The sequence below is a fragment of the Sorex araneus genome, chromosome 6, assembly GCF_027595985.1.
Source record: "Sorex araneus isolate mSorAra2 chromosome 6, mSorAra2.pri, whole genome shotgun sequence".
Classification (NCBI taxonomy): Eukaryota; Metazoa; Chordata; class Mammalia; order Eulipotyphla; family Soricidae; genus Sorex; species Sorex araneus.
This window is the reverse complement of record NC_073307.1, coordinates 156,268,430-156,291,001: the sequence shown is the minus strand read 5'-3', so window position 1 is coordinate 156,291,001 and position 22,572 is coordinate 156,268,430. Positions and strand designations below refer to the sequence as shown.

The window sequence follows — 22,572 nt, the reverse complement described above, 5'->3', positions numbered from 1 at the left end:
ATAGGACAACGGTTTGAGGAAGTGGACCGTGCAACAGCCCCCAAAGAGGGAAGCAGGCCCTCATGACCCACAATTCTTTTTTTTTTTTGACCCACAATTCTTTTCTTCTTTTTTTTTTTTTAAAAAAAAAATTTGTCAAGTTTCTGTTAGTAGAGACCCTATTTGCAGGGCCCCGGGCCCAATACAACATACCATATGACCCAAGTGAAGGCTTAGGGATGAGAGTTAAAACACTTAACCAGCAATACCGGCAGGGTGCATCGTAGGAGGGTTAACTTAGCAAGTGACCCTGGCTCAGCTTGGGCGTAGGGAGGAGGGCATTCCGGGAAGATGACTGGAGCACTGAGAACATCTGCAAGGTCCAGGACAGTGGGTGATAACATCTTTCAGGAGTGACTGGGACAAGGGCAAAATGGGTGATACTACCCTAAGGGGGTGCTAGGGCGCTGGGAGGTCCAACTGGGGAGCGCTTTCTGTTCATTTGCTTAAAGAAAGCTGATACTTAGGGAGGTTTTGAGTGACAGATTTATCTGGAAAGGGTGTTAGAGGCCTTTACTGACGGCTCTATTTAAGCTTGGGCACCTCTCATATGCTCCAGAAGTGAACAGACAGAGGTTCCCTGGACGCATCCCATGGCATCCCTGCCTGGTACCTGGAGTGTTTTCACCCCTCGTAAAGGTCAGAAGACAGAGGCTCTTTGAGGTCACACCCCTCACAAGTCACAAGCTGGAACTTGAATCCAACCTGCCTTGGTTTAAAAGCGAGAGGAGGACTAATAAGTGGGCTTTCTCACGTGGACCCTTGGCGTCACCCTTTATATTTTTTTTTTTGCATAATGTCTGCGCTACATCTTTCTGTTTCTCCAGGTGACTCATTGGGTCTTTGCAAAATCCACCTGGGTGGACTCCTCAGAGCCGGCAGAACCCTTGGAGCCCACTTGGGAGATACAGAAACTAAGGCACAGGGAGGGACACGCCAGAGGTCTGCCCCTCTGTGGGTGAGTCACAGTGCTGGGAACCAAGTCTTCAACCCCTGGGGCTCCGGAGGGTGGAAACCGATACCTTTCTTGGCTTGTTTCTTGGTGGTCTTGCGGCTCGTGTTGGAGACCCCCGGGATGGACTTGATCTCGCTCTTGCTGACGGGCGGTGGGTGGAGGACCAGCTTCGGTGGCCTAGTGAGGCACACGGGCAACCCCGCCGCACTCATGAGGATCCCCGTGATTCCTGCAAGGGTGCGAGAGTGAGCTCCCGACAGCCCCCCCAATTCCTCCCTCTCTATTGCCCAACTTTCCTCCTCCTCGAGTGCTCAGATCTAACAGATTGTCTGTCTGTCTGCAGCTTGACTCAAAAAACACACCGGTTGCATCGGCAACCGCAAGCTTTGCTCAAGCAGTTCTGTTCCCCCGACGCTTCCTGCCCTCCCAACCCAACTCCTAACATCGCTACCTTGTTTTTTGGGTTTGTTTTGTTCTTGGGGGGATCTTTTTGGTCTTTTCGGAAGTGGGAGTGGGGGTGTGTGGTCTCAAGTGGCGTTCGGTGGGGCATAGGGGATTTCCTGCTGGTGATTCAATTCTTAATCAACAGAAGCGGTAAGTACAATGCAAGCGCCCAGGATGCAGAGCTGGGCCGCCTGGTCTGAACTGACATGGGAATTCTCACCACTTACTGTGCCTCGACGGCATTTTTTTCTCCCCAAAAAGAGACCAGCCCAAGGATTCTCTTACCTGCCAAGGCAGGGTTGACAGGACTGGACCCATTGAGGTTCTTCACCGGGACGGTGGGGACCCTGCAGAAGGCGGAAAGGGCAGAGACAAAACAGCATCAGCAAGTGGGACAAAGGCCCCCCCCAGACTTCCACCCACCGTGCAGTTCCCCTTTCTAAGAGGAACTGCTCATCCACAAGAGACGCAGCAAGATAGAAGCACACACTTGAAGTGTCGGTTTAAGGTGACACTTCCAAAGCCGCAGTCAGACCATGTTACTCCCCACCTCGGAACCTCCAAACCCAGAAGGGCGCCTCAGTTCCGCTCAGAATGGCGCCTCAGTTCAGCTCCACGCCAGCTGCAGCCTCCGCGGCCCCGGCCTCCCCCGTCAGGCCGCCGGCCCCATCCTGCTCACTGTTCTCTCCACACGCCAGGCGTCCCCCTCCCTGCCTCTCGGCCAGCCCGTGTGTCGCCTGACATCCTCCAGATGTCTGCCCAGCTCTCCTCCAGCTGCTTCAGGCTCAGTCCCGGACCCTCCTCGGGAACGTTCCAGAAACGCTTGTATTCAATACTGCTTCTACCCGCTCCTGTGCCCAGCCCTGCAACGCCTCAGCTCTCTTAACCCGACTTCCGCTCTCATTTTCTTCTTTAGCTCTGAGAACTAAACAGATTTTTTTTTTTCAAAGTGTTGGGGCCGGAGCGATAGCACAGCGGGTAGGGCGTTTGCCTTGCACACGGCCGACCCGGGTTCGATCCCCGGCATCCCATATGGTCCCCCAAGCACCGCCAGGAGTGGTTCCTGAGTGCAAAGCCAGGAGTAACCCCTGAGCATCGCTGGGTGTAACCCCAAAAAGCAAAAAAAAAGAAAAAGAAAAGAAAGAAAGTGTTACTTCTGATCTCTCCTTCCGGAATCTAGGACTCCACAAAAGAGCAAAATGCAGAGTCTGACGCTCACAGGCTGACAACGGCCGATCGCTGTGGAAGGGATTTCAAAAGAAAAGACCTGGGTGCCCATCAGAGGGCACAGCCGAGCCCATGGCAAGGAAGAAGCCTTGACGGAGCCCCGAAGCCTGACTCCCAACGCCAGCTCGAGGGACACAAGAAACTGCATTTTGACCAGCTTCTGCTGAGAGACGCACAGGCCCGCCCGGAGCCAACAGTTGGAAGCCACGGCTTTCCCAGCTGTCGCTTCTCCTTCTCCCTGAGAAATATAAATATCAGGCAAAGCCGCCTCCCTTTTCTGTCTCTCTCTCTCCCCCGGCAACTTGAGCCAGGCTGGAGAGGAGAGGGCCCAGCTGTCTGGGAAAGGCCAGGCCTCCCACAGAGCCAACTAGAAAACTAGGGAGCGTGTGGGACAGGCTCTTGCGCCATTCCCCTACCACCCAGGCTCCCACAGCTGGGCCGGGGGTGGGGTGGGCAGCCGCGTGGGCCTGAGAGGGCCAGTCCGCTGGGTCATGCCTGACGCCAGGAGCCGGGCAGCCCGTGGGAAGCCGACGGTTCTGTTCAGGGAACAAAACAGCAGCGGTGGGGGGGGGGCCTGGGGGGTAATGGACCCTGTGTTGATTTGCTGCCTTGCCCTATTCAAAATGCACTTACTGAGCCCGACGTTGGGTTGGACACAGTGCTCCATGCTGGGGACACAGCGGTGATCAACACAGCTTGCGGTCCATCAGACCCAAGCTCTCGTGGCCAATATGCCTCCAGTTACCTCGCGCCCGATGGGCCTAACTGCTCCCCGGAAGTGAAACCTCGGAATCCATGCAACGTCTTGTGCATGAGGAAGCACTGTAGCACTGTCGTCCCATTGTTTATCGATTTGCTTGAGCGGACACCAGGAATGTCTCCATTGTGAGACTTGTTGTTACTGTTTTTGGCATATCGAATATGCCACGGGTAGCTTGCCAGGCTCTCCGAGAGGGACAGAGGAATCGAACCCAGGTCGGCCATGTGCAAGGCAAACGCCCTACCCACTGTGCTATCGCTCCAGCCTGTGCATGAGGTACTGTTCTTAAGAGTCATTCCTCTCTAACGGGCGGGGAAGAGAGTGGAAACACATGTCTTCTGTTACGGAAGAAGGAGCAGTCGAGGATAAGGTGCCAGGAGAGCTGGCTTTCGAGGCCCTGGGTTGAATTACTCCTGACGCCATGCCCTTGTGTCTGCAGGACCTTGTCTTACCTCACACTGCAGACACCCATGAAGCAGACCACAAGGCTTAAGAGGGGTCCGGAGGGGTCTGTGGAGGAGCCTCCCCAGCTGGGCTGCCTTCCAGTTTCCATTCCTCTGCCGGGGGATGACCACGTGTGCCCCGAGTTTGACAGAAGGATGTGAAAATAACGAGTGTAGGTGTGTTTGTGTCTCAATGGAAATAAAACCTGGAGTGTGTGTGTGTGTGTGTGTGTGTGTGTGTGTGTGTGAGAGAGAGAGAGAGAGAGAGAGAGAGAGAGAGAGAGAGAGACTTACATGCCAAGTTCAACCAGGAGACAGACAGCTAAGAAACAAAGACCACAGGCTTGATTCTGGACTCTGATTCTTCCACACACCAGTGTGAGGAGTGGCAGGGGTGGGGCGGGGGAGAGAGAAAGGGGCAACTGGAGTCTCAAGCCTACTGGCCACACCTCACCACCTCACAAATTCAGTTAACTTCCCTGAGCCTTGATCTCCTTTATCTTGTAGAACTGGGAGACTCTGGGGCCTTATCTGTAGAACTAGGCGGGCTTTGGATCATTTCTCACCCCAGTGAGACATTCCTGTGCCTGTCCCCTCTCCGTCCACCAGGGGGCAGTGCACCGCCCAGTCCTGCCCATCTTGCTCTGCCCCCTCTTCCCCCCCCCCCCCTTCACTTTCTCTCAGGCCCCCAATCCAGCTGATAAGTAGATCTGGGTGACAAAAGCTACCTTTGTTCCCACAAACTGGACTGGCAGGTTTCCACACCCAATCTGGTTAACCAGGAAATAGTCAAAAATCCCCAAAGCACACCACCCAGGCAGGCCAAGAATCAGTCTGGGGTGGGGGCACGGTCTGATGAAGAGCAGGGGAGGGGTCTGCCATCACATGGACCCCTGGACTGCCGGTCCTGGTGGAAGAGAGCGTCGGGGTCTGTACAGGACCTGCTAGGAAGTTTCCAGCTCAACCAGAAAGGGTTGGGGTCTTTTTTTCTGGAGGGAGGGGGGCGCATAAACTCTGCACCACCTTAGCCACCTCGGAATTACCCCAACTGTCAATGGGGTAAGTGACAAGTCTCAGTCCTTACAGGGTCCCTACCTTGATTTAGGCTCTAGGTCAACTACTTTGTGAAGGACCCAGCAAATCTGGGGGACTGAACCATTCTGGTCTCCCAACTCCAAGAGGAAGTTGGGCTTGATAAAGCCTCTTCCTGCTTTAATATTCCGAGGATGGCAGATTCTCGAAGATATCAAGTGTAAGCGCTGAGTGCTGGGTGGTGCCTTGCCTTGCATTGTCCAGGGCACCTGGGCAACCTCCCCCCTATTCCTGGTTCAAACAAGAACACACACCCCACCCCACCCCACCGCAGAAAGGCCTTCCCAGCTGCACACACCCCATTAGGGGGCCCCCGGCTAAATATGCCTGAGTTTCCTTCTAGAAAACAGCACCCCCCCCACACCCACACCCACACAAGCACTCACGCATACACATGTGTACTTCTAACTGCCCCTAGTGTTCTGGTCTGTCTTCCAGGCGGAAGACCCCCAGTCTCCGTTCTGTTTGGACTATTCCCAGATATACAGAGGACACAGGCTTTCATGACTGGTTCTAAAATATTAAAGCTAAGAGAGTTGTCAAGGGGGGGCTGGAGCCATAGCACAGCGGGGAGGGCATTCGCCTTGCACCCGGCCAGTCTGGGTTTAATTCCCAGCATCCCATAGGGTCCCCCAAGCACCGCCAGGAGTAATTCCTGAGTGCATGAGCCAGGAGTCACCCCTGTGCATCGCCGGGTGTGACCCAAAAACAAACAAAAAAAAAAAAACAGAGTTGTCAGGGGGCCATGACTGGAGGTGATGATAAGAACACATCTGTGCAGACATCAGGCGGGTATCAGAAACCCCCTAGCACAACAACAGTCTACCTCTTCAGAGGCCCCCATGGAGCTGCCCAGATCTAGTGGCCAGTTCCGGGAGGAGAGGGCTGCGGGTCTGAGAGGCGACTTGGGGGCTTGCAGCACTGCCCGCCTCTCTCCTCCTCAAAAACCCCCTGCTTGTGTCTCTGAATAATTCACAGGATCTTTTGTTCCCCACCCCCCACCTCCAACCCCTTCTCTTCACTCCACCTCTCCCACCAGCCCTGGTTTTCCTTTTTTTTTTTTTTTTTCCGTGGGAAACTTGCTGGAAGAGGTCATGGGCAGAGGGAGGAGGGGGAGGGCTGGTCCAGGACAGAAGGTCGATGGAGACACAAGACAAAGGGAATGAACACACTAATTAATTGCCCGAGCAAGTCTGGGGGGCGGGGAGATGGTAGTAGGAGTGAGGGGAGGTGGTCAGAGGTGAGGAGGGAAAGGCTAGACGGGGCGCGGGGGCGTGAGGGGCCTCCCTTGTCAAGAAAATAGAGCAGCAGCGAGAGGGAGAAAAACAACTTATTTCTATGGAACAAACCCTTTCCTTAGAAACTCACTGCCCGGGCCTCCACCCTATTCTCTTGCTCCTAATTCTACTAGCCTGCCGAGGGAATAAAGAATCAGATTAAAAAGCGAGGAACGCCCTCGGTGAGATGTAAAGCAACCCGGGGGTACTTTTCCCTTGGTGACGGCATGAGGTCACTTGGCATTCGGCAAAAGTGGCCGTTGAGGCTCTGCTCAGCTTTGACATCAACAACGGATTCAATCAAGACCTGTCAAGGCCCACGACAGTGGCAGCCAGACGGGACGCTGACGGGACTCCTCCTAGGCGCCAGGTACTGTCCAACATGGCCAGACTGAATTTTTCATTTAATTCTCATGTTCATGTAAGGACATACCCTGTCAGGAAGGTCTCAACTAGCCCATTTTACAGATGGACAAGTGCAAAGCAAAGGATGCAAATCCTTGTCCCAAGAAACACAGGAGGAAACCTGGAGTCCAGGTAGTCAGGCTCTGAGGGCTGTACTTACTCCTGAGCAAGCTTCCCACCCACACCCCGAACCCCTACCCCAACCCCATTTACCCCAGCAATCTCCCTGAACGCCCCCAGAGCCTCTTATTCCTCCATGCTGTCAAGGGCAACATGGAGGAATTAAGTGACCTGGTGAGGTATCAGGCCCTTCTCTGAGGTAAGTCTAAGAGCTGACAATTCACATGAACATCCCGGGCTGCTGACCAGCATCTCAGCATGGAGAAATTGTCTTTGCACAGAACTGAGCTGGGCTTGAGCTAAAATAAACAACGCATCAGGAGATGAAATCCTGGCTTCCAGATCCAGTCTGGAACACACAAGCCAGAGCTATGTGGCCCTCTTTGGAGAGCTCATTCTGAGTACCCCAGCCCCAATGCTTGCATCGTAAAGAAAGGGAATGCTGGGGCCAGAGTGACAGTCCAGCGGGGAGGGCATTTGTCTTGCACGCAGCTGACCTGGGTTCGATCCCCAGCATTCCATAAGGTCCCCGGAGCACCGCCAGGAGTAATTCCTGAGTGCACAGCCAGGACTAAAGTAACCCCTGAGCATCGCCGGGTGTGACCCAAAAAGAGAAAGGAAGGAAGGAAGGAAGGAAGGAAGGAAGGAAGGAAGGAAGGAAGGAAGGAAGGAAGGAAGGAAGGAAGGAAGGAAGGAAGGAAGGAAGGAAGGAAGGAAGGAAGGAAGGAAGGAAGGAAAAGAAAAGAAATGTTGTGGAAGAGAGAGATGGTACAATCCCCAGCACCCTATAAGGTCTCTCCCAAGCCCACCGCAAGTGATCCGTGCACACAGAGCCAGGGGTAAGCCCTGAGCACCACCAGGTGTGGCCCCAAAAACAAAAATGAAGAAAAAAGCCATGGGCTCGTACCAGAAGATGCCTCACAGAAACCGTCAGAGGGAGAACTCCCTGGGTGGGGCTGCACAATGACCCCAGGGACCAGGGAGGCAAGACCTGCCTTCATACGCCAGGGCTCCAGAGGAACGGCAGTGCACCCCGATTCCACAGCGCACCCTCCTTGCTCTGTGCAGCCTCGTCCCAAGCTGGGTCTCCAGACACAGAGTCCAGGGGGGGAGTGGGGGAGGGCAGCATACCTCACTGTAAGCCATTCCTCTGAGGAAGCCAAGAGAGGACAATGCCAAGAACCCCTGAAGAAGAATCCAAGGGCTGGGGCGGAGAGATAATGCAATGGATCAGGCGCGTGCCGTGGCTGACCCGGGTTCGATCCCCAGCACTACATGAATGTCCCCTAAGCCTACCATGAGTGATTCCCTGAGCGCAAAGCCAGGAGTAAGCCTTGAACAAAACCTGATGTGTAACCCCTCCCCGCCCCCCCCCCAAAAAAAAGAAAGAAAAAGAACTCAGAGCCTAGCAAATAAAGGCTGAAGCTGGACAGTGGAGCCCTGGGGTCCTTCCCATTTTACGGCCAGCGTGTCCAAGAAGAACATGAAAAACAATGAAAATAAATTATCGCATCTTTCAAAAACTGAAATCCTTCTAGCCCTGCAGCCAGTCAACGTATCATTTCTCTATCGCTAAAATGGGATCAAAAAGCCTTCTCTGCCATGAATGGGAATGTAAATTGGTACCGCCTTGGTGAAAAATGGAACAGAGATACATCAAAAAAAGAGAAAACTAAAAATAGTAATACCAGATGATGCAGCCATATCTCTCCTAAGCATTTATCTAAAGAACATGAAAAAAGGCGAATTCAAAAAGATTCCCGCACCCCTACGTGCTCAGCCAAGAACCAAAACATGGAACCCGTCTCAATGCCTAGCCCTGGGAAATAGAGGTTGTGGAACGGATGCATTGGAATTCAACTCACTGAATAAAAAGGATGAAATTTTGCCTTTTGCTACAACGGGATGTTGCTTGGTAATGGTGCTCAGTGAAATAGGTAGTGGTGCTCAGTGAAATAAGTTATGGCATAAAAAAAAAGGGAGGATAGGAATTCATAACCCCCGGGGAAACCTAAGGGATGTGATTTTCATAACCCTCGGGAAACCTACAGGCCTCACCACCAGCATTTACATCTGAAACTTTCTGGCGCTTGCACAGGTATACTACAAACAACGCAAGCCAAGGAAGTAACAAATTCCAGAAAAAAAAATCACCCTGAGACTCTTTGCCAAATACAATGATACTGGGCCGGAGTAATAGTGTAATGGATAAGGAGCTTGCTTTGCATGCCGCCGACCCCGGTTCAATACGGCACTCCATAGGTTCCTGCAAGCACCACCAGGAGTGATTTTTGAGCGCAGAGCCAGGAGCAACCCCAGAGCATCACCAGGTGTGGCAGAAACAAAAATAACACAATGGCTCTTAGGGGATGTAAGTGAGGAGGTTGTGGTGGGGAGGTCAATCTCAAAGTGGGATGGTGGAGAGTGTGAAGAGACATAGCCACACCAAGAGGTGAGGTGTGGGGGGCTGGAGTGATAGCACAGCAGGTAAGGCATTTGCCTTGCACGCGGCTGACCCAGGTTCGATTTCCAGCATCCCATATGGCCCCCCGGAGCACTGCCAAGAGGAATTCCTGAGTGCAGATCCAGGAGTAACCCCTGAGCATCGCAGGATGTGACCCAAAAAGTAAAAAAAATGGTGAGGTGTGAAAAGGTATGCAACACTGTGAGCCCATGGCAAACCCACAACATTTTAATTAAAGGGTAGAAAGAAGGAGCGGGGTGGTCCCCTTTCAGGTTGGGGAAAGGATGAGAGCACGAGGGTCCCATGAGGGAGCGCCTAGTTGATCCCCTGCACCTCTCCCAGAAGCAGCCCCACAGGACCTCTGTGTGGGGCCCCCTCAAAGATAATGATAAGTATGAGAACCGGGGCCGGGGAAACAGTCCAGGGGTTCAAGTGTTTGCCACGCACATAGCAGACCCGGGTTCAATCCCCAGCATCACCGATGGTCCCCCAAGCACAGAGCCAGGAGTGGGCCCTGAGCACTGCAGGGTGTGACTCCAAACCCAAACCAAGACGAACCCCAAACTAGAACACAGTGGGTCGATGTGATCTTTATAAACCCCCTGGAAACGCTAAGCGCCTCAAGACCGCAGCATCGACATCTGGGACTTTCTGGCGCTAAGCATCTGCCGGAAATCCCAGGCGGACCTGCACAACCCAAGAGGCAGAGCCCAAGTACCTGCATCCAGAGGACGCCGAGAGCACGGCCAAGGGACAAGGGGGTGACACTCAGAGGCAGCCAGGTAGTACCTACCCAGAGGCGATCAGCACCCGGGACTGGGCAATGGCCAGTCGCTGCAGATTGGTTCGATTTAAGGTGGCCAGGGCCACCCTTCCGGGCTTTCCATTGGCTCCCGGGGGGCTGGCCGGAGAACCCGCAGTCGCCCCCGTGGACGCGCTGGACATCTGTCGCCGGGCGAGCTGCGCGGGGACCGTCTTCACGGGGCCTCGGAGGGTGCCAGTGCCGTCCAGGGGCTTGGCCCCGGGGCCGGGCGGCACGGGCAGCTTGAGCGGCACGTTCACGGCGGTGGGCACGTTCTTGCGGGCGCCGGGGGGCTTCTGGGGGCTGACCACGGCCGCCTTGACGCTCATCACCAGCACGCACTGCGGGCAGGAGCAGGGCGGCCCGGGGGGCGAGGCGGCCGCGCCCGGGCTGGCCGGCCACGACGGGGCTTTGGGCAGCGTGCCCGTGACCAGCGGGTAGATGAGGTCCAGGCGCCGGCGCACCCGGCGCTGGCGCTGCGTCTGCCGGTTGATCTGGCCCATGGTGTTGAAGTCAATGACGTAGCTGAAGCCGATGGAGGTGAGGTCGATCCAGGGCTGCTGCTTCTCGTAGGCGTGCTGGATGGTGATGCCCACCTCCATGTCGTAGGGCGTCCAGGACCCGTTGTCGTTCTCCCACTCCCACACCACGCCCTTCCCGGGTGCCGACGACGGGTCGTAGTAGTTGCGGCGAACGGGGCGGAGGGTTCCTGCCGGCAGGGGACAGAGGAGAGAGGAGGACCGGGTCAGCCAGGAATGCCAAGGGAATGAAAGGGAACTGCATCACCTCTAAAAGGTCGGGGGTGGGGGGGTGGGGAGGGAAGGCTGGGAGGTAGTACAGGGGACAGGGGGCTTGTCTGGTATGCTGCCCACAGGGTTTGCTCTCCGCCACCCCATTTGGTCCCTGAGCCCCTCTAGGAGTGATCCCTGAGTGCAGCGATACCCTTCCAACAAAAAGTGAGGGACAAAATGCCAGGAGATCAGAGATGGCATAGAAGGTAGGGCTTTGCCTTGCAAGAAGCAGACTAAGGTTTGATCTTGGCACCCCAGATGGTTCCAGTGCCTTGCCAGGAGTGATCCCTGAGCTCAGAGGTCAGGCTCAAACACAGGCACACACACACACACACATACACACACGAATATAGCCCAAGAGATGGTTGAATGCATGTTTTTGCATGAACCAGGGCAGGATTCAATCCCAGCACCAGCAGGAACCACCCCTCCCCCACACACACCAAGCAGTAGTAACCCCTGCCTGAGTACCACCAGTGGTGACCAAAAATAGAGGGCAGAGGGTGGGCAGACAGATGGTACATCTTGGGTGGGGCGCGGATGCCACCTTGCATGTACTGGGCCTGGTCAGTTTTCTAGCACTACATACGGTTTCTCGTGCAGAGAGTCATGGGCATTGCCAGGTTCCCCCCATAAAAAAAAAAAAAGCAAATAATGTTTTTTAGAATTCTAATATGGGGGTGGGGGGCTGGAGCGATAGCAGAGTGGGTAGGGCATTTGCCTTGCACACATTTGAACAAGGTTCATTCCCCAGCATCCCATGGGGTCCCCCAAGCACCGCCAGGAGTAATTCCTGAGTGCGTGAGCCAAGAGTAACCCCCATGCATCGCTGGGTGTGACCCAAAAAGCAAAAACAAACAAACAAACAAACAAAGAATTTTAATGCAGGCAGAAAGATAGTCCAGGGAGCAAGGCCCATGTCTGGCTCGCTGTCAGTTCCCATCACATGTGGTCCCCAAGCACGACCCCAACACAGAACTCTCAGCTACCTCAGGGCACAGCAGGGTGTCACCCAAAGCCCTCCTCTCCAAATGGTAGTAAAAAGGGGCATGTACCTCTTTTTATATTTTGGAGGGGTTTGGGGTCACGCCCAACAATTCTCAGGGGTTACTCCTGACTGCACTCAGGAATCACTCCTGGTGGTGCTCGGGGACCACGTGGAATGTGAGGGGGGGACTCAAACCTGAGCCCGCAAGGCAAATGCCCTATACACAGTGCATTGCTCTTCCCCCAGGGCCATGGACTTTTGAATGAAGAGTCTTTCCAGCCTCTGGGGGGGTCTAGAGGGAGGAACTCCCTGTGGGAGGGAGGGAGGTGGGCGCCAACGGGGGAAATGAAGAGGACAGCGTCCAGTCTTTCGATGAGCATCTCCCAGTGAGCATTTCCAAAGCCTTGATGAGCAGCCAAACCTGCCACTTTAGCGGCTCCTATAGAAGCCCCCACCTCCTTCTCTCCCCTGAACAACGCGCTAACAACCTCTCCTTGTGGGGGCCGGAGCAACAGGAAAGTGGGTAAGGAGCTTGCCTCACACGCAACCGACCCAGGTTGATCCTCGGCACATAGAAGGTCCCCCGAGCATGCCGGGAGTGACCCCTGAATGCAGAGTCAGTGGTAAGCCTGAGCACTGCCAGGTATGACCGCCCACCCCAAGAAAAGGAACGATGACTCTTCAGGCCTTGGCCAGGGTCATAACCCGCTCTTCACCCTATCTCCAAGTCCCTCAATGACCCAACCCCTCCTCAAGGTTCGATTTGATGCTGAGAATGAAGATTACACTCATTCACTGAGTCATTCAACAACCATGTCTTTGTACCTGCCAGGTTCCTGGGTTGGTTGTGTGCTCTGTGATTCTCTGTGGACAGGCCATGGGTGCTCATAAATCTCACACCTCTTCCTGCCTTTCCGCTCTCGTCCCGCCATCCCCCGTGCCCCACGGGCCGGGCAGAAGGGAAGACGCGCAGATCGCTGTGGCTTTGCTCTCCCAGCCCATTGCCACACCTGAATTCAGACCCTTTTCCAACCAGGCCTGAGTTCACAGGTGTCATCATCAAGATGGCACAGGACTGGCCCAGCGCAGGGCGAGGAGGCCAGCGAGGGGCCCCCAGGGATGCTGGCATGTCTGCATCTGCCTGCTTAAGCGCCATCCATCAAAGCGGTGGGAAAAGGCTCCCCCTCACCCGCCTCTGACCCACCCCCTCCTCCACCCAGAGGGAGACACCAGCGCTGGGGACAGAATCCCATTCAAGGGGGGAAGAAAAGGAACAATGGCTATTCAGGCCTTTGCCAGGGTCATAACCCGCCCCCCCACCCCATCTCCAAGCCCCTTAATGACCCAAAACATCAACATTCAGAAGCTGGAGGAGAAGCAGAACAATCCACTATTCAAAGCCGGCATCTCTCTGCTGGGGTACATGGGGGTAGCGGGATGGGAGGACAAGAGGAGGAAGGGGAGGGGGGTAGAGTTCCCTGGTTTGCCTCCACTTCCTTCCTAAGTAACAGTTTTCTGGGAAACAAAGAGTCCAGGCTTGAGTCCAGCCGCGAGGAGGTTCGGTCACTTCCAGCTGTGTGATTAGCCTCAGTTTCCTCATCTCTTTGGGTCCTGGGTAGTGGTTTCCAAGGGTGGATTTGTGGATTAAGCAAAGGAATGAATTTAAAGCACTAAAATAACACCTGTCGCCCAGTCATATGGCAAGAGCTCAATCCAAGCTGGCGATTATTATTGTAATTTCTTTTCCTTTGTATGTGGAAGCAGGATATGGAGAAGTCTCTGGGGCAAGTTTAGTTCAAGGGATGTGGGAGAGGGTGTGTGTGAGAGAGAGAGAGACAGACAGACCCAGAGAGAGAGAGGAGAGGAGAGTGGAGAGATGGCTAATCCTGAGACTCTCGACCACAGAGAGAGCGCTTTCACCCCTCCCATCCCACCTGATCTTCCCGGCAATGCTACTGAACGCCTTTTAAAGAGCTTACGTGACATTCTGGATTCCCCCTGAGGCACCAGACAACAGTCTTCAGCCTTTTCCACAAGTGTGCTTAGATGACTCGTCAATAACAGTGCTCACACTTTCAGAAATGCCCATAAATTCCTCAGAACTTCTGGAAATGACAGCGTTCACTCTAGTATACCTTCCCAGGTTCATCTTCCTCCTATGCCTCTGCTCCTGACAATCAGACACCCCTTTTATCCTTTTTATCCTCACACACCCCTCAAACTTTTCCATCCTCCTCCTCCTCCCCTACTACCACCGGGTCCCTTCTTTGCTGCTTTTACCTACTGGTATTCACCTTCACATTCTGATTCGATTCGTTCTGATTCTGTGGATTTGTCATCCATATCCTGAAATGTTCTCCTAGTCAGGGACCCCACCCTCAGAAAGTCCGGGGTACATCTCTGTTTTCTGTCACTGTGTACCTCTGTATCTAAGCAATTTTATCACGGATGCCCAACGTGCAGGCTGGGACCCCATACCCCAATACACAACCCTCTGCATCCTGGTGGCTGATGCAGTATCCGGCAGTGATGGGCATATCGTTGCTGCAAAGCATGTTGGGATTGAGTGACTTCCCACTACTCTGGCAATTAATCTTTGATCTGAGTACCTACTGGTTAAGGTGAACAAAGCAAGGATGCAGGCACCCTCAAGTCACTTACAGGCTACAAGATGAATATGTGAGTGACAATATGAAGCACATGCCACAGGAAGGATGCCAACCAAAACACTGGTACCCAGTGTGAGACCATAAATCATAAGTCCAGGTCCCTTCTGTGACTCCTCTAGGAGGGACTGCCAGCATCTACCAACCCGCGTGGCTACCTCCTCCTGTACTGTCTCCTTCAGACCCACCCGCTGGTCTGTCTCTTGGATTCTGGGTCTTCCCCCCTGGGCCCCCACTCTCTCCAACAAGACCCTGGCATCCTCTTCTCGGGTATATCCTTCGGATTCCAGCTCATTTCCTCAAGGAAGCTTCTCTGACCAGGTCAAATTCCTGATCCTGTCGGATAACACTAAATCTCACACACGGGTCTGGAGAATGGAGTGGATGGACGGCTGTCTCCCTCACGACCCTCCCCGGCTCACCTCTAGGTGTTTCCTCATACTGAGACCAGCCCTGTTCCGCACGTCCCAAGGGCTTATGAAATAATGATTGAATAAATGAAGTCACGACGGTTTAGAGGACACTCCGAGAAAGGGATGACTAATAGCATGGGGCCTGAAGGAGATGAATTTCAATCAGCCAACATGACCTTGTGGACGGTTCGGGGGAGGGGAGGGTTGTCGGAGAGCTCTAATGAAGATAGGGTTGGCAGGAGCAGAGGGAAATAGAAGACACAGAAGAAGATCACCAGGAAAAGTATGTGGGAGCCGGGGCACAGACAATCTGGAATACCAGGAGGTAACAGTTGTGTGTGTGTGTGTGTGTGTGTGTGTGTGTATGTGTTTCTTTAAATCCAGTCAATTTATTTGTAGGGAAGTTGGTCACACTGGGAGGTGACAAGACCCAAGCTGCTCTTTAATTAGTTCCAAGTGAGAAAGAAGAAAGGTGCCAAAACCCAAAAAAAAGTGACAGACAATTGGGAAATGGGTCAGATTTAACCGTGAGTCGCTGAACGCTTTTCAGGAGAGGTTCTGGGACCACCTGCTTCCAAGTCTCCTTGGGCCGGGCCCAGCAACACCCTCCAGATCAGAGTCAGCAGAACTGGAAACCAACCACTCGGCACCCAGAGCCCAAGAACTGGGCCTGAGAGTGAGCCTGGGCACTACCTCCCAGCCCCTGCGTCCTCTCTGCACCCAGTACACTTTCAACTGAAGCGGAACTGAGTGGAACCGAGTAGGCGCCCACAGAAGTGGCAGTGAGACACACGCTCTTCAAAAGCAAAGTTCCCTGTCAGCAAAGTCCCTCTGCCCCAATGGGAGAAGGAAAAAAAAAAAACAGAAAAAGAGAGGAATGTCCCCCCCTCCCTACACAGACACCCCTTTCAGCCTGGGGAGTTCCAGTTCTTTGTTTATTTATGGGGTGTTCTCTGCTTCCCAGCATCAGTTAATCCCGAATAATGAAAACCACGCACTAAATGAGCCAGAGAAATTCGTTTGGTCCCACGGTGCAGAGATACAAGGGAAAAGGCTTCTACTGGGGTAAGGATACAAATTAGTTCATCAACTAAGGAAAACAGAGAGAAAACCATCTTTCATCACAACACAAACACCTGCAGCCCGATGCATGCAGATGTTTTGGCTCTTGACTAAGAGGAGACAGCACCCTCCAAGGACGTCACACGAGCCCGGGGGGCATACTCCCCCGCCCATAACTGGGTTGGAGTCGATCCACTGTTCCCAAGAATTCCCAGGCTGGCTCTCACAGTCCCCTTTCCCCTGACTCAAATGTTACACAAGGAAAAAAGATTTGGCCATTCGTTATTGCTCCATCCCAGAGACCTGGAACAGTGCCGGGACAAAGTTCAGGGAACAAAGGCGCAGAGAGCGGGGGCCTTGGTTTGGAACCTCGGTCCCACATGTTCTCTTTGATTCACACGAGGGCAGGGAAGATGAATCAAGATCAGGCGTGCGATGTGCTTTGGCACAACCAGGGTACACGCTGCTCCTCCCCCCAGCGTCCGTCTACACCTGCGCTCACAGAGGAGGGGTGGGAAAAAAGAAGAGTCTGGGGTGGCACCTAAATATCAGCTTTTTTTCCCCCCCCAGCCCTTTCATCTCCTGCCACCAGACCCTTCTCACCACATGAAAGACACGAAAGAGGCAAAAGTCGAATGAAAGGGCTGGAGTGGTAGCACAGTGGGTAGGGCGTTTGCCTTGCAAGCGGCCGACCCGGGTTCGATTCCCAGCATCCCATAGGGTCCCCCGAGCACCACCAGGAGTAATTCCTGAGTGCATGAGCCAGGAGTAACCCCTGTACATCGCCGGGTGTGACCCAAAAGCAAAAAAAAAAAAAGTCGAACGAAGAAGCTGAGCCGAAAAGGATCCTGCCTCGCACCGAGCCACTTCGTCACCCGGGCAGGTGCAGGGGCCAAGCCTCTGGGCCGAAAGGGACAGAAGGATTCTAATCATCCTACCAAAAGGGGAGGCCAGGGCAGGTGAGGAACTGGCTCCGGGCCCCGCAGAAACCCAGTGAGTCCGGGCTGGGCACTTGAGTCCACATCCCCACTCCCAGCCTCCGTCTGCCCCCTGACATCCCGCCGCTGGGGCCCTGAAAACGGCAGCCATCAGCTTCCTCTGTTCAAACGACAGCGCTGCAGAAGCGTTCCATCCCGGCCAGGCCAGGGGCCAGGGGTCAGGGGAAGTAACCCTGCATGGAGACGACCCGAGCAAGGCTTGGGGAAGCCAGTGTGATTTTTTTTTTTAATTTTTTTTGGAACCTGGCCTCCACTCTCACCCTTTCCCCGAATCTTTTAGCCCCAAATGCCTCTAGAAGAGACGGCCATTCCCAGGCTGTCTGGAAGCGAAGGGGCCCGGGGGTGCCACAGATCTCCTCGCCATCTCCCTGGAGACAGGCTGGATGAGGTCAGGAGCCAGAGGGGGAGAGAACAGAGTCAGGAGGCACTTGGCAGCGGCCGAGGAGGCAGCAGCAGGACAGACAACTTCTAAAAAGAAAAACAAAGCTCCCACGTCAGGAAATGTCCCCCCACTGGAGGAGGCCACAAAACAAGAGAGGAATCGCCTCTGGGCAGGGAACTTCCAGTTCCCCTTTGTGTGCGGGGTGTTGCTGGTTCCCAGCTTCAGACTGTGTCTGGTGGGGGGGCGGGAGGGGGGGGCGTGGGGGGCATTTCATGAAACATTGCCAGGGCTTGGCCGGGGTTGCCTGGGAGCTGGTGATTTAAAGTTCTGACCAGCCCTGTCACAGCCTCATCAAAGAGCTATAGTGAAAGGAGCCGTGTCTGCGGGGGTGGGGAGGGGGGGAGAAGGGGGTGGGGGTGGTCAGACCCAGAGATTCTATTCCAAGATGACAAGTTCCCCGACAGAGCCAGCATTCTTGGGAATTCGGCCCAGCACCTTGGACACCCGGTGGAGGACCTGGTGTAGGGGTGCGGAGTGCGGGCTGGGGGGAGGGGACAGTGTGGAAGGAGTGCTCAGCACATGTTGACCCCTGACCCTTCAAGGAGCCGCTGAAACCTCAACTCTGCCAAGCCTCTACAGAAGCCCTCGGCAGGGAAGAGAGGCGGGAAGGCGTCCTTTCTCTCTTCCATTCAGTCCAGTTCTGGCCACCACTGCAGAGAGAGCCTGGGAGGCCCTTCCTGGTCCCAGGTGGATCCCCGAGATCCCAAACACCCCTGAAACGTCCACCCTTCAGAAGGGCCGGGGCTCCCGAGATCCCAAACACCCCTCAAACGTCCACCCTTCAGAAGGGCCGGGGGTCTTTGCCTCACCAGGCCCCTTCCCAGGTTTGAAGCGATGGGGTCAGGAATTGGAAAAACACACACACACACACACACACACACACACACACACACACACACACACACACACACAAACACCTGCTGGTCTGTTTTCAGCAGAACTGGATTTCCCAGTCAGGTATCACCAAGTGCTGGATTCTGTGTGCTTCCCTCCTGGCCCCCCCTCCCCGCCCCTCAAGCACCCAAGCCCCACCCCCAGAATCTAAAACCACCCCTCCATCACGGGTGGATCCAAACTGCACAATGCCATTCAGTTGCCTTCCCCCAGCCCCCAGCTACACTTAATCCTCTTTCTCAATCTCCCCTCATTCCCCCTGTATCCCAACTTCCCCCAGTTGCTCCCAGCTACACGCCCCCCCACCCCACCCCCAACTCTTCCCTTTCCCACCCGGGGCCTTAAGCCCCTCCGGATGCAAACAAGCATCTGGAACCCTTTCTCCTGCCACCAAAAGCCTGGCTCCAGGGCCCAGTGCCTGCAAAACTCCTGGGCCAAGAAGCCGAGTTCTGATTAAAGATGGGAACTTGAGGCTGGAGCGAGAGCGAGAGATCCCCCTTTCCCATGACCGTCCTAATTAGCACACCGGATGTGGGGGCTTGGCGGGGCTGCTCAGATGTCCCACTCAACAGCTGCTCTCTGACCCCCTGAGCTGCCGGGGGCCAGTCTGGCCAGTCCCCCACCGCCCCACACACCGCCAGCCACACACCTGCTCTCCAGCCGGGCCCCATTCCACTCCGGGAAAAGTCCCGCCGCATTCCAGAATCAGCGCCCCCCACCCCCCCCACACACACACGAGGACGGAGAGGGAGAGGACAGGCGTGGCCCCCATGGTCAGTTAAGCAGGGTCACCCGGGAGACCCAGCAGACAGGCTGTACTGCCCTCCTCCCCCACCAGGCCCACCCTCCTGACCTCCCCCTGCAGCTCCGTTCCTAACCTGACCTGTCAGCGGCGGGGCCGGGAGGGGGGACACGTGGGGACACTGGGGGAGTGGAGTGGAGCGTGGCCACCGTGCCAAGTCGATTTCTGCGGGGCGAGGGCGGCGGGTGGGGGGGGGGAACGGGAGGGGAGGGACCCTTAGTGTCGGAGCTCTGGGATACCAGAGTCCCGCTCTCGGATTTCAGCAGGAGGCTCGGGGACAGTTTCTCCTCCGCAATCCGCCTCCTCCGGGGACAAAGGGAGAGGTTTCCCCGCCGGGCATTCCCCAGCCCCGGCCCGCCCCCTCCTCCCTCCATCTGCTCCGGCCTGTTGCTTCAGCACCCGGCGGTGCATCGGCATCCCGGAGGGGGGCTACGTGCCCTGGAATGCCCGGGTGCCAGCCTCCGTCCCCGGGGAGGCCAGGGCCACAGGCGCCCCGGAATTCCTCCTTCCTTCCCCACTGGCCACAAGCGGGACCCTGGGCGGGAAGAAATGAGACCGGGTGTGTGGGGGGGTGGGGTGGGGAGGAGACAGGGGAGACGGGGGAGGGCGTGTGGTGCGGGTCTGGGGGTGCGTGAGGCCAGGCAGGGGTGTTGAACCTCCACCGAATTGGGGGGTGCGAGCAGGAAGCATGCCCGAGGGCCGGGATTGCTACGGGGTGGGGCAGCCTAACCGTTTCCCCACGGGAGGACTCGGGGCCAGCAAGTGCTCCAAAGGGGCGTGGAGGGGGGTGTTCTCGGGTGGGGGGGCTCCTCTGCAGCTCGGCTGACACCCCCCCCCGCGGCCCCGAGCTGACTCGCAGCGGCATGGGTGGCGGGGGTCGGGGTAACGGAGACGAGGACTCAAGCGCCCCCTTCCGCGACCATCTCTCGGCGACAGCCCTGCACGGCGTGGTGGGTGTCGGGCGGGATGGGAGGGGGGCGAGCAGGTGGCTACGGGTAGGGCGGGGAGATGGGTGGGCGCGCGCCCAGCGGGGCAGGTGTGGGGTTTGGGGGGCGGAGGGGTGGGGGGAGGCGGGCTCACCGGTGTCCTGGCGGAACTGGTTCATGGACTGCAGGTCGATGATGTAGGGCGCCAGCCGGCTGTCCACCTGGCCCAGCACCACGCTGCCCCCCGCGCGGGGGCCGGCGCGGACCACCGCCTCGATGTGGTGGCTCACGGCCGGGCTGTAGGGGCGCCAGCGGCCGTGCTCGTTCAGCCATTCCCAGACCACCACGGCCGAGGCCAGGAGCATGGCGAGCCCGGGGCTGCGGCGGCGGTGGCGCTGGCGGTGGCGGTGGCGGTGGCGGTGGCGCGGCGCTGGCCGCCTCCCGGGCCCGGCGCGCCCGCCCTCCTCCGCTTCCTCCTGCGCCGCCGCCGCCGGGCCTCGACCGCGCCCCCCGGCCCGCGCCCCGCCGCCGCCGCCGCCGCCCCGGGCAGCCTCAGCTCCGGCCCATGGGCCCCTCCCCGGCCGCGCATCCACCGGGGCCCGGGGACCGCCTGGCTGGGACCGCGCAGCGCCGCCGCCGGGCTCCGCCGCCGCCGCTGCTGCTGCTGCTGCTGCTGTTGCTGCTGCTGCTGCCGCCGCTCCGTGGGGTCGCGCGGCTTCATGCAAAGGTCGGGCTCTAGGCGAAAGCCCCCCCCCCCCGCCCTCAAGCCCACCCCGCGCCTGGCCCAGCCACCCGGCGGCCGCGAGCAGCACGCACGGCGCCCGGCAGCCCTCGCACCAGTTGCGCCTCGGGCTCTGCAGACGCCGGGGCGGGAGGGTTCGCGCCGCACCAGCGCGCTCGGGGAAGACACGCGGGGCTCCCCGCCCCTCTCGCCCCCGCCCTCCCCGCGCGCAGGGCTGTCACGGCGAGGGGCGACGGCTCTCCCCCCTCCCACACCTCCACCCCCCCACCCCCCGTATAGCTCTCCCGCCCCGCGCCGACGCGCAGCCGCGCTCACCCACCCGGGGGCTTCCACCCCCCCTACCCCACCCCAGGGGCTCGGATGCAGAAAAAAACCACCCTCCACGGCACGGGCAGGGCCCCCCGCCACGGAGCAGACGTCTGCCCCGCCGCGACTTTGCAACTAGGCTCCCAGAAATGGAATTAAAAAAAAAAAAACACTTAAAAAAATTTTTTTTAATGCATTGTGATCGGTGTCCACAGCGCGAGCTCCGACACTCATAAGTGTCCCCGGCTCGTCCCCACGCTCGTGCACTCCCCAGCCGACACTCCAGACATTCTCCTGGCTCCGGCTCGTATTCTCTTTTTTTGCCCCCCGCCACCTCCCCATTCTCCCCACCATCCCGCATCCTTAGCTGTCCATCAAGGATACAGAGCCACGCCCCCCTCACTACTCGGCCGGCGCCCCGGATCGCAGGCGCCCCCTGCTGGCCCCAAAGCGACAGTTGCCCGGCGACGGCCGCACCATAGCTCAACTCCAACCTCTGCTCATGAGACCCAGTCCAAACGGATGAGGCAATTTAGTGGGTGACAGGTTTGTATCTTCTATGTTTAGAGCGTGTGTGGGCTGTTACTGGGGGTTCTGGGGGGCTTATTGCACATTACTCACGTTGAGAAGGCATGTGTTAAATTGACTTATTCTAGGTTTCCATGACCAAAGTCATTAAGACTAGCCAAGACTCCAGCTATAATTGGCTATTTGGGCAGATGGCTAATGTGTAACAGAAAACAAGCGAGTTCTGATTAAAAGTGCAGATTGACATCACGACCACATAAAACAATATTTCCAAGATTCAGATAGGTTACAGAAAATAACAATGGACGGTTCAGGTTATGAATTTTTATCTTTAATAAAAATAGACTATGTTAGGGCTGCCGATTTTATTGATCTCTTTCATGATATCACACATTTTTTAAAGTTATGTTTTCCGGATCCTTGAATTAGTCATTCTTTCCTTTGGTATTAGTATTTTCTTTTTTTTTTAAATTTTATTTTATTAAATCACCGTGTGGAAGATTACAATGCTTTCGGGCTTAGGTCTCAGTTATACAATGCTGAAACAACCATCCCTTCACCAGTGCCCAAAATATACCACCACCAAAAAAAAAAAAAAAACCACACAGTACACCTCCCATCCCGCCCCCCCACCCCCTATCTTGTAACTGATAAGTTTCATTTTACATTCTGTTTACTTTGGTTACATTCAATATTTCAGCACAAACCTCACTATTGTTGTTAGGAGTACCCCACTAGATTCAGACCTATTGTGAAGACAAATAAGGTCGCGTGGCCGAAGTAGCGGCCGCGCGGTTTTGAATTTCTGTACTTTAACAAGAAGTCCAGGGAGATTTCTTCCAGATATTAGATAATTGCAGGCTTGAAAACCCAATCTGTGGTCGTCTTAATATGGCGGCCACCGCGCCCTTCATCCCCGGAGAGAAAGAGGCGAGAGAGAGAGAAATACCTTTCCCCTCCTGGGCGGGCACGGGGCCGAGGCTTAG

At 56.0% G+C, this 22,572-nt stretch overlaps 1 protein-coding gene across 1 annotated transcript in view; it reads right to left on the bottom strand.

Moving 5' to 3' along the window:
* Positions 1–20,518, bottom strand: part of DTX4 (deltex E3 ubiquitin ligase 4) — a 43,357-nt gene extending 22,839 nt beyond the window's left edge. The window contains exons 1-4 of the mRNA XM_055143091.1: positions 20,165–20,518; positions 10,020–10,737; positions 1,724–1,785; positions 1,062–1,223 (exon numbers count right to left, since the gene is read on the bottom strand). Of these exons, the coding sequence (XP_054999066.1) occupies positions 1,062–1,223; positions 1,724–1,785; positions 10,020–10,737; positions 20,165–20,375 (1,153 nt within the window). The 5' untranslated portion in view covers positions 20,376–20,518. The remainder of the gene's footprint in view (positions 1–1,061; positions 1,224–1,723; positions 1,786–10,019; positions 10,738–20,164) is intronic.
* Positions 20,519–22,572: the final 2,054 nt, after the last annotated feature.